The sequence below is a fragment of the Diaphorina citri genome, unplaced genomic scaffold (genome assembly GCF_000475195.1).
Source record: "Diaphorina citri unplaced genomic scaffold, Diaci psyllid genome assembly version 1.1 scaffold1283, whole genome shotgun sequence".
NCBI lineage: Eukaryota > Metazoa > Arthropoda > Insecta > Hemiptera > Psyllidae > Diaphorina > Diaphorina citri.
In genome coordinates this window covers 93,235-103,191 of record NW_007378712.1, presented here as the reverse complement: position 1 = coordinate 103,191, position 9,957 = coordinate 93,235, and the positions used below count along the sequence as shown (strand labels likewise).

Sequence of the window (9,957 nt, the reverse complement as noted above, 5' to 3'; positions counted from 1 at the left end):
CTCATACCCCATCAGTGTGGTATGTAAGAAATAGTAGGTATTTATTTTTAAGTTGCAGGGTTCGATCCCCTGACGAGGTTATCTTGGAAATGGGAATTGTGATGTTTTTCCAGTTGAATAGGCTTTTATTAGGAAAGTACTGGGTTCAAACCCCAGGAATCGTGTAGAGACATAGTGAAAGTTGGTTTTTTATTAGGAAAGTACTGGGTTCGAACCCCAGGAATTGTGTGCAGAGATAGTGAAAGTTGGTTTTTTTATTGGGAAAGTACTGGGTTCGAACCCCAGGAATCGTGTAGAGACATAGTGAAAGTTGGTTTTTTATTAGGAAAGTACCTACTGGGTTTGAACCCCAGGAATCGTGTAGAGAAATGTCCCCAGGAATCGTGTAGAGACATAGTGAAAGTTGGTTTTTTATTAGGAAAGTACCTACTGGGTTCGAACCCCAGGAATCGTGTAGAGAAATGGTGAAAGTTGGTTTTTTATTAGGAAAGTACCTACTGGGTTCGAACCCCAGGAATCGTGTAGAGACATAGTGAAAGTTGGTTTTTTATTAGGAAAGTACCTACTGGGTTCGAACCCCAGGAATCGTGTAGAGACATAGTGAAAGTTGGTTTTTTATTAGGAAAGTACCTACTGGGTTCGAACCCCAGGAATCGTGTGCAGAGATAGTGAAAGTTGTTTTTTTTTTATTGGGAAAGTATACTGGGTTCGAACCCCAGGAATCGTGTAGAGACATAGTGAAAGTTGGTTTTTTATTAGGAAAGTACCTACTGGGTTCGAACCCCAGGAATCGTGTAGAGACATAGTGAAAGTTGGTTTTTTATTAGGAAAGTACCTACTGGGTTCGAACCCCAGGAATCGTGTAGAGACAAAGTGAAAGTTGGTTTTTTATTAGGAAAGTACCTACTGGGTTCGAACCCCAGGAATCGTGTAGAGAAATGGTGAAAGTTGGTCTAGTAAGAATTACGTTGGTCGTGGGTGATGGTTTTTTTTTTCCAAACAGTTTCAATTTTGCCCTGAGTTTCCAAATAGGTTTAATATTTTAGAATAGGGTGGGTTCAAATGGGGGCGATCACACGCAAAAAAGACAGACAATGTTTTATTTCTTTATTTATTTCAAACATATCTGATCATGTTTTTTTTCTATTTGAGCTTCATGGTTAATGGCTCCCTTGGGCCTGGTGAGCTTTACAGAGGCTGGTTATGTCAGGTTCAATATCCGTCAAGCTAAGTCGCAAGTCTCCCCTCTCAACAATGTTCAGCCTATTTCTCAGCTTCGCTTTCAAGTTGCCAAAATGCAAGTTTTTACACAATAATTATTTTTTCACTGTCAACACTCAATTTCTGTGATTAGAAAGATAAAAACTAAACCGCACGCGTCAGAAGCACCTATTTCTCAGCTTCGTTTTCAAGTTGCCAAAATGGAAATTTTTACACAATAATTATTTTTTCACTGTCAACACTCAATTTCTGTGATTAGAAAGATAAAAACTAAACCGTACGCGTCAGGAGCAGAGCTGAATGAAACCAGGATCTCGGGATTGCTCGGCAAAACTCGGACGCACGTGCAATATGTAGAAGGACTTATCCGAACCTGGTCGACCTACATATATATCAAATTAAAGGTCTTTTTACCAGGAACACGAAAATGGTGGTGCAAATTTTGTCCAGAAAACCAAAAAACAAAAATGGTTTTGGGGGATTTCTTTCACATTTTCTCACACAAATGAGCTCTGATCTTGAAATTTGTTGCGACGACCTATGAACTCAAAGCGAGAAAGTTTTAGATAACACTTCAGTCGTTATTTTAAGACCGGTTTTAGCGTCACCTTTGTTAAGCTACGCCGAGCAAGGCCAATAAATGGATGGGTGACTTCAGTACTATATTGGTAGTTATTAGGAAACATTAAAAGGATACTATCAGCTGGTTGAGGGTAATGAACTCGTTACTATCAGCTGGTTGAGGGTAATGAACTCGTTACTATCAGCTGGTTGAGGGTAATGAACTCGTTACTATCAGCTGGTTGAGGGTAATGAACTCGTTACTATCAGCTGGTTGAGGGTAATGAACTCGTTACTATCAGCTGGTTGAGGGTAATGAACTCGTTACTATCAGCTGGTTGAGGGTAATGAACTCGTTACTATCAGCTGGTTGAGGGTAATGAACTCGTTACTATCAGCTGGTTGAGGGTAATGAACTCGTTACTATCAGCTGGTTGAGGGTAATGAACTCGTTACTATCAGCTGGTTGAGGGTAATGAACTCGTTACTATCAGCTGGTTGAGGGTAATGAACTCGTTACTATCAGCTGGTTGAGGGTAATGAACTCGTTACTATCAGCTGGTTGAGGGTAATGAACTCGTTACTATCAGCTGGTTGAGGGTAATGAACTCGTTACTATCAGCTGGTTGAGGGTAATGAACTCGTTACTATCAGCTGGTTGAGGGTAATGAACTCGTTACTATCAGCTGGTTGAGGGTAATGAACTCGTTACTATCAGCTGGTTGAGGGTAATGAACTCGTTACTATCAGCTGGTTGAGGGTAATGAACTCGTTACTATCAGCTGGTTGAGGGTAATGAACTCGTTACTATCAGCTGGTTGAGGGTAATGAACTCGTTACTATCAGCTGGTTGAGGGTAATGAACTCGTTACTATCAGCTGGTTGAGGGTAATGAACTCGTTACTATCAGCTGGTTGAGGGTAATGAACTCGTTACTATCAGCTGGTTGAGGGTAATGAACTCGTTACTATCAGCTGGTTGAGGGTAATGAACTCGTTACTATCAGCTGGTTGAGGGTAATGAACTCGTTACTATCAGCTGGTTGAGGGTAATGAACTCGTTACTATCAGCTGGTTGAGGGTAATGAACTCGTTACTATCAGCTGGTTGAGGGTAATGAACTCGTTACTATCAGCTGGTTGAGGGTAATGAACTCGTTACTATCAGCTGGTTGAGGGTAATGAACTCATGACTATCAGCTGGTTGAGGGTGATGAACTCATTACTATCAGCTGGTTGAGGGTGATGAACTCATTACTATCAGCTGGTTGAGGGTGATGAACTCATTACTATCAGCTGGTTGAGGGTGATGAACTCATTACTATCAGCTGGTTGAGGGTGATGAACTCATTACTATCAGCTGGTTGAGGGTGATGAACTCATTACTATCAGCTGGTTGAGGGTGATGAACTCATTACTATCAGCTGGTTGAGGGTGATGAACTCATTACTATCAGCTGGTTGAGGGTGATGAACTCATTACTATCAGCTGGTTGAGGGTGATGAACTCATTACTATCAGCTGGTTGAGGGTGATGAACTCATTACTATCAGCTGGTTGAGGGTGATGAACTCATGACTATCAGCTGGTTGAGGGTGATGAACTCATGACTATCAGCTGGTTGAGGGTGACGAACTCATGACTATCAGCTGGTTGAGGGTGATGAACTCATGACTATCAGCTGGTTGAGGGTAATGAACTCATGACTATCAAATGAACGTGATTAGTATCCAAATAGAAAAAAAGGAAATATGAAAATGATATTTTTCATTTCTGAGCTGTCAATGTGAATCTGACCAAGTGAACAATGTAATTTTAATTTTTCTCGTATTTTTCCTCAATTAATTGATCATAAAATTAAGTTGTTAGTAGCAGAAAAACTTTTTTGAACAGTTTGATTGTTGAAAAATCGAAAGTGGCCTATGACGAACAAACGCCATTAGTATTAAAGCAGAAGAAAGTAAACAACATAGGAAAATGGATACCTTAAGGGAAAAAGGAAAACCTTATCATTTAGGAACGACTGTGCATTCGGCCCTAAGCTTCAGAAAGATGAAAATAGTCATTGCAAACTGGAATTTACACGCATAATGTGCAGACTAGATCATGTAAAGCTACATGAGGAATATTCTTCTTAGGATAATGGCTATAATAGCAACTATTAGAACACCTATGCATACACTACTAGCAAGGCCACTGGATAAAGTGACTGGGGAGTCACGAGGAGTTTCGTTTGGAAAATACTCCTCTGCTGGTGTTTCTTCTTCTGGACATTCTTCTAGAACTTCTTCCTTCCTTTCAGGCACTGTAGCATTCTGAAACAAAAGAAATTTTATACAATCAGAACTAATAGATCATTAATATGTAAGATTATACTGTAAATTATGCATGTTTTTTGTAAAAATGAGCATAACAAATAAATTAAAATCAACCTCAGTAGTGTGTAGTGGTTAGGATGGTGGACTTTGGATCTGGAGGTTGCTGGTCCAAGTTCAGAAATGAACCAGATGTCATGGCCAGGTTATATGGGGGTGAACATCAAGATAAAGCACTATGTTCTGGGTATGACTCACTCTCTTTATTCTGTTAAAATGCTTACAGTCTGATTATGTCAACAAATTCAATGTATCCCTACTTACATACTTTTAGGTGTCACAATAACTTTTTATATAGGTAATTTTTTGTACTTACATGACCAGTAGCTGTTTCTACATGATCTTTCAGGGTAGGTTTTCCACACAAGGAACAAGACCATTGTTTAGATCTGAAATTAAAAAAAAAATATACATGATCTCTTAGGGTAGGTTTTCCACACAAGGAACAAGACCATTGTTTAGATCTGAAAAAAAAAATATTAAAAAAAAAAAATATGTGATCTCTCTAAGCTGAAAACTCTTTTATGAGAAAAAGATTTGTTCTTGGAACAACTGGCTTTCTCTTATCCTGTCTTCCCTCCCTCCACTTATCCACTCCCTTGGGATGATAAGACCTTAACAATCACAGTTCATTCCATCAAACCTAAAAAAAAAAAAAAAAAAAAAAAAAAAAAAAAAATCTTTTATTTGGATTTTCAGCCCTGATGGCCTCCATTGGTGAAAATTGATATTTTGAAATTTTATTTTTGGGACCGATTTTCAGTATTAATCATTAGTGGGACCTATTTGAAGCACAAATCACCAATCAATATGAATTTCACATTTTTGAATAGGCCATAACTCCGGCCCTGGTTATTGAATTGAGCTCAAACTTGTACCAAAGTACTACGTTTTTTAATGCCTTTGATATGATGTGTCACAAGTAGGGGGTTCTCATTTAAGATTTTAAAGTTGACCCCCTTGGGGCCGCCCCTGATAGCGCTTGAAAATTGAGATCCCCTCAAAAATAAAGAAATACGTGTTTTAGCGTTTTCCCGAATTTCAAACGGTTCTTGAATTTTCAGGGGTGGGAACTTTTATATTAAACACCCTGTAGGTATGCTTAATATGTAAGGTTAGTAATACTTTAACTTTTACTACAATTTCAAGAAAATCAAAAATATTTTAAAAATATACTATCTTAACCACAATAGAGCAAACAGAAGAATAAACTAAACAAAAGAATGAACTAAACACAGAAAGGATTTTTTTATATTCTAACGCATCTCTGTTTTGCTTGACTTTTTCAGATAACCAATATTCATCGTATGCAGTGGAAAATCCTCCTAGAACATGAAGAATCGGGATACTCGTGGCCTCTGTCATCTTTGTCCTCTTCTAAAATGAAAGAGAACAGTGGCAAAATGTCACTGGGCAGCTTTCCTGCTGCTCGTGCTAAAATCCAAGGCTTCAAACAATTATCAGTAGAAAAGTTCAACAACCTAAGGATCAAGCTGACAGATAGTAAAAATCGAACATTTTCCAGTGGAGGTGAGGATTATTTTGGTTAAGGACTAGTGTTAAGGAAGATAAGAGCCTCTTCACTACCAATTTTTTAGAACTGTCAGCATGATCAACTGTCTGTCTCCCTTGCTATTCGTTCTCAATTAAGATAAAAAAAAAAAAAAAATCAGTGCACAGATTAAAAAAAACAGTTGATGCTAGTTACTAAGTAGACTAATCACTACGAAATAAGAAAGGTCACACTCGTCTTTTTTTTATTTTTTCAATTCATTTTCATTTGATATTTGAATTCCTGTCTATTTTGCAGATAGTTCCAGCAGTGAAGACTCGGTTTCTAGGTCCAAGTTTTCGTCCCTCGAGTCCAATATCTCTGCTTACAACACCATTAATCACTACGAAATAAGAAAGGTCACACTCGTCTTTTTTTTATTTTTTTCAATTCATTTTCATTTGAGATTTGAATTCCTGTCCATTTTGCAGATAGTTCCAGCAGTGAAGACTCGGTTTCTAGGTCCAAGTTTTCGTCCCTCGAGTCCAATATCTCTGCTTACAACACCATACCAGAACCCTTGGCTATAGATGTCTTCTATACCACACAACTCTCTCAGGGACGCCATTTGCTCACTGGCTTACAAGCCTCATCTAGTACAATTAGTGTAAGTTTATTTATTTAGACTATTTATTGTTTGTAATTCAATGTACACTAATACAAGAAATTACAAACAAAGGGCGAAATTATGGACCCTGTTGTCATACTAGGAGATTTATTAGCTATTAGTTAGAATTGTTGTCAGTGAAAAGCTTAAACACCCTTTGTTATTTCATAGCTATGAAACATCTATTGCATTTCTATTCGACAAGCAAGGGCGTTACCCATGCGACGAACAGTGCCCCTAATGATTATAACCGTGTGGTATGTTACTAACAATTGTATGCTTTGTTTGACACAAGTAGAACCTACTTGGGGTTCACATATTGTGAACCTACTTGTATCAAACAAAACGGGCAAACTCTATGTGAATTGCATCAAAAACGCGGGTTTAATTCCAACCCTTGACCTTCCTAGGATTATAGACATAGTAGCTAAGCTTGTATTTTGGTCTTACTTCCTTGCAAGAGTTTTTCTTTCTTCAGGTGTGTAGTCCAATGATCCTGCAGTGCCACTGCCAGGTGTTGGCATGAATGCAATCAAAGCCAACAGTGCTGTCCTGATGCTCCATGAAGGTTGCCAGGTTTCTGGGTGGTGGCCAGAAATACTCAAACATATTTTGGTATTAGTTTCAAACCTTCCATTTGGCTGGAACAGAAAATAACGTTTTCATATCATAATGAGAATTTTTCATGCTTAGCTGTAGCAGTACCTGCTTTATCCTGCCAAGTACCTAATTACATAACTAAAACTAGGGATCCATTCCACTCTTCATACTATCTACAAATATGACAAATTCAAATTAATTCAATTTGTTTTTTTTTATATATATATACATAGATAGTGACCATTGTACTCTACATACAACAAAAATTTATAAATGAAATGCTCAAGTTTAGTACCTAGTGCAAAAATTACTTACTGTGAGTAGAATTATATTGGGAGGTTTCATTGGGTATTCACTGGGTAAAATAATTCTACCATGATAGATACCACCTTCAAATTCAGTATCTGGAGGTCCCCTGATAGTGAAGTGCCACTCAAACAAATTATCTTCCAAAGGATGAGCACTGTACTCCTCTGTGATTTCTTTGAGCTCACATGCTTCTCTCATCAATCTCTTGACACCTGGAATATAGGTCCACATTAGGGAAACAAATGTCTACAATACCTAGTCAAATATGTACTCGAAAAGAGTTGAATATCCCGTACCTAATGTATTCAAGTTAATCACTATGAAGGAGTGTTCAATGAAAAATGCTTGGTGTATTACACTGACCTCGGACTGCACAAAAACATGCCTCTAAGAAACTGTACCTTTATCCTGGAAAACTAATACTTAAGAGGTCTAGATACCTTTGACATTAACCTCACCCAGTGGTTATCATTTGTTCCTAGGCATGTCCTACCGTAACGCCTCCTATCTGTAAAAATCAAGCCGACCGTAGCGAGTAAATCTGTAGCTTCGTGCTGGACATGAATCCTACCGTATCGCCAGATTTAAGTTATATTTCTCCTACCATAATGGCGGAACCATGATTTCATGTGACACATGAATCTGTCCGCAAAAGGTTAAGAGGTCTAGATACCTTTGACATTAACCTCACCCAGTGGTTATCATTCCACCTCCCAAGAATCATACTTAAGACTACCAAGGAAGAAAGAGCGAAATTATCGACCCTGTTGTCATACTAGGAGATTTATTAGCTACTAGTTAGAATTGTTGTCAGTGAAAAGCTTAAACACCCTTTGTTATTTCATAGCCATGAAACATCTATTGCGTTTCTATTCGACAAGCAAGGGCGTTACCCATGCGACGAACAGTGCCCCTAATGATTATGACCGTGTGGTATGTTACTAACAATTGTATGCTTTGTTTGACACAAGTAGAACGTACTTGTGGTTCACATATTGTGAACCTACTTGTATCAAACAAAACGGGCAAACTCTATGTGAATTGCATCAAAAACGCGGGTTTAATTACCAAGGAAGGGCTTTTTGTAACTCACCAGGACTTTTTAAGTTGTATTTTCCTTCAAACTCGTTTGTACTCATTATGATTCATATAACATATAGGTATCTAGTTAGCAGTTAGTAGAACTTGCAGTGGACAGTAGTTTGGGCTGTAGGTAGGTATAGGTACCTTTCCAGGAAAGTGGATTGGTGGATAGCTGGATAGACTCTAGTTAAGTGGTTATTTGTTAAAACACGAGACAAGTTTAGTAGATAAAGATAACAGATCAGCCGTTCAGCGAATCAGCGGCCAGCACGTAAAGACGTAAACGTAAATTTTAAATTTTTCTGTCCTTAATACTTTTCAACTTTTCTAATCAAATTATCACAAATCGAAATCGGCTTATCGGCCACTTTTTTTTTTTATCAAGGACATCTGAGAAGTTAGCGCATTTTGTACCCAGAGTTTTTTTTAAAGATGTTTGAGAAGTTAGCGTGTACCATCTGTTTCATAGGCTTCACGAATGTGATATTCACACGAAATATTTGTTAACTGACTTGTTCCTCTATGTGACTCAACAAAACGGCAACCCACTTTTTTTTTTATCAAGGACATCTGAGAAGTTAGCGCATTTTGTACCCAGAGTTTTTTTTAAAGATGTTTGAGAAGTTAGCGTGTACCACAAAGGTGTGTCTCTGTTCGAACATTTTTATGATCGATAACTTCTCAGATGTGAAAGAAAAGAAAAACAAAAAGGAAAAGTGGAAAACCCTAGCCCAAGAAAATCATTGGAAATTTTTGATAAGAAGATAAGAAGCAGGCGAGTGAAGAAAAACAAAAAGGAAAAGTGGAAAACCCTAGCCCAAGAAAATCATTGGAAATTTTTGATAAGAAGATAAGAAGCAGGCGAGTGATAAAAATCTGTATAACTTTTAATTTAACTCTATTATGGCGTCTAGTGTACAGGCTTTTCCATTTACAATAAAATAAATTTACTACTATTACCTAGCAGCAGTTGAATACAATAATTTTTAACAGTTCACATTTTTATTAGTTACATAACAACACAGTTTTCTGGAATATAGAATTCTATGCATAACAATTACAAATCTAACAGTCTTCTGTTCTACTATGATTTCTAGTAAATAAGTTTGCCAAAGGATTTTAAAATTTTGGTAAGGAAACCCTGTGTAACTTGATTCTTGATCAACTGTATCTGTCTATTTTCTTTAAATCTAGGATAAGAGTCTAGGGTCTACACTCCATCAGAATACACTTTACCTATGTTAAAAGTGTTAAAACTAGTGTTGGGTGAGCCATCCTTACAGAGTTTACGGGAAGTTTACAACCATTGTGTCAGAAAAGAAAGAATACATTGAAAAATGGTCAATTCCCACTATGGAAATTTGAAATTAAAGGTCTTCAAGTTTAACATTTTTTAATTATTGTATTACAGGTCTCAGAATATTGTCCAATGTCTTTAATCACTGCTGAGACATCTGACTCGTCATCTGAGTGGGAGGACGCACAAAATGAAGATAGAGAAAATGAAAGCCAAAGCAGTATATCGGATTTGGATGATAGCTCAGAAGATACAACAAGTTTTGGACTAGAAGTATTTCAAATCCAATCATTTATGTGTGCTAATAATATCAAACTATGTTCTTATTCACACTACCAAGGAAATGATCTGTTTG

The 9,957-nt window shown here is 37.4% G+C and overlaps 2 protein-coding genes and 1 long non-coding RNA gene across 3 annotated transcripts in view; 1 reads left to right on the top strand and 2 right to left on the bottom strand.

Annotated features, from left to right (window-relative positions):
* Nucleotides 1-1,135: 1,135 nt before the first annotated feature.
* LOC108253136 lies at nt 1,136-1,566 on the bottom strand. Its single transcript, XR_001809673.2, has 2 exons — nt 1,390-1,566; nt 1,136-1,263 (listed from the first exon to the last, which is right to left on the bottom strand). It is a non-coding gene; the product is annotated as an uncharacterized LOC108253136 (long non-coding RNA).
* A 2,218-nt stretch (nt 1,567-3,784) lies between these two features.
* On the bottom strand, nt 3,785-8,955 carry LOC103515122 (ubiquitin-conjugating enzyme E2 J1). The gene is made up of 6 exons (XM_008480044.3): nt 8,851-8,955; nt 8,316-8,661; nt 7,229-7,434; nt 6,764-6,954; nt 4,471-4,543; nt 3,785-4,094 (listed from the first exon to the last, which is right to left on the bottom strand). The coding sequence occupies exons 2-6, from the start codon at nt 8,359-8,361 to the stop codon at nt 3,894-3,896; spliced, it is 717 nt and encodes a 238-aa protein (XP_008478266.1). The 5' UTR covers nt 8,362-8,661; nt 8,851-8,955; the 3' UTR covers nt 3,785-3,893.
* Nucleotides 8,738-9,957, top strand: part of LOC103515133 — a 25,870-nt gene continuing 24,650 nt past the window's right edge. The window contains exons 1-2 of the mRNA XM_026827917.1: nt 8,738-8,785; nt 9,717-9,875. Of these exons, the coding sequence (XP_026683718.1) occupies nt 8,738-8,785; nt 9,717-9,875 (207 nt within the window). The remainder of the gene's footprint in view (nt 8,786-9,716; nt 9,876-9,957) is intronic.

Bases quoted from the DNA above. Each gene is read 5' to 3' on its own strand.
- LOC103515122 (XM_008480044.3), bottom strand. From the start codon at position 8,361: ATGAGTACAAACGAGTTTGAAGGAAAATACAACTTAAAAAGTCCTG. The intron at 4,544-6,763 runs GTAAGACCAAAA...TTTTAATTTCAG, and splicing joins AGAAAAACTCTTGCAAGGAA to ATCTAAACAATGGTCTTGTT. The intron at 4,095-4,470 runs GTAAGTACAAAA...CTTTTGTTTCAG, and splicing joins TAGAAACAGCTACTGGTCAT to AATGCTACAGTGCCTGAAAG.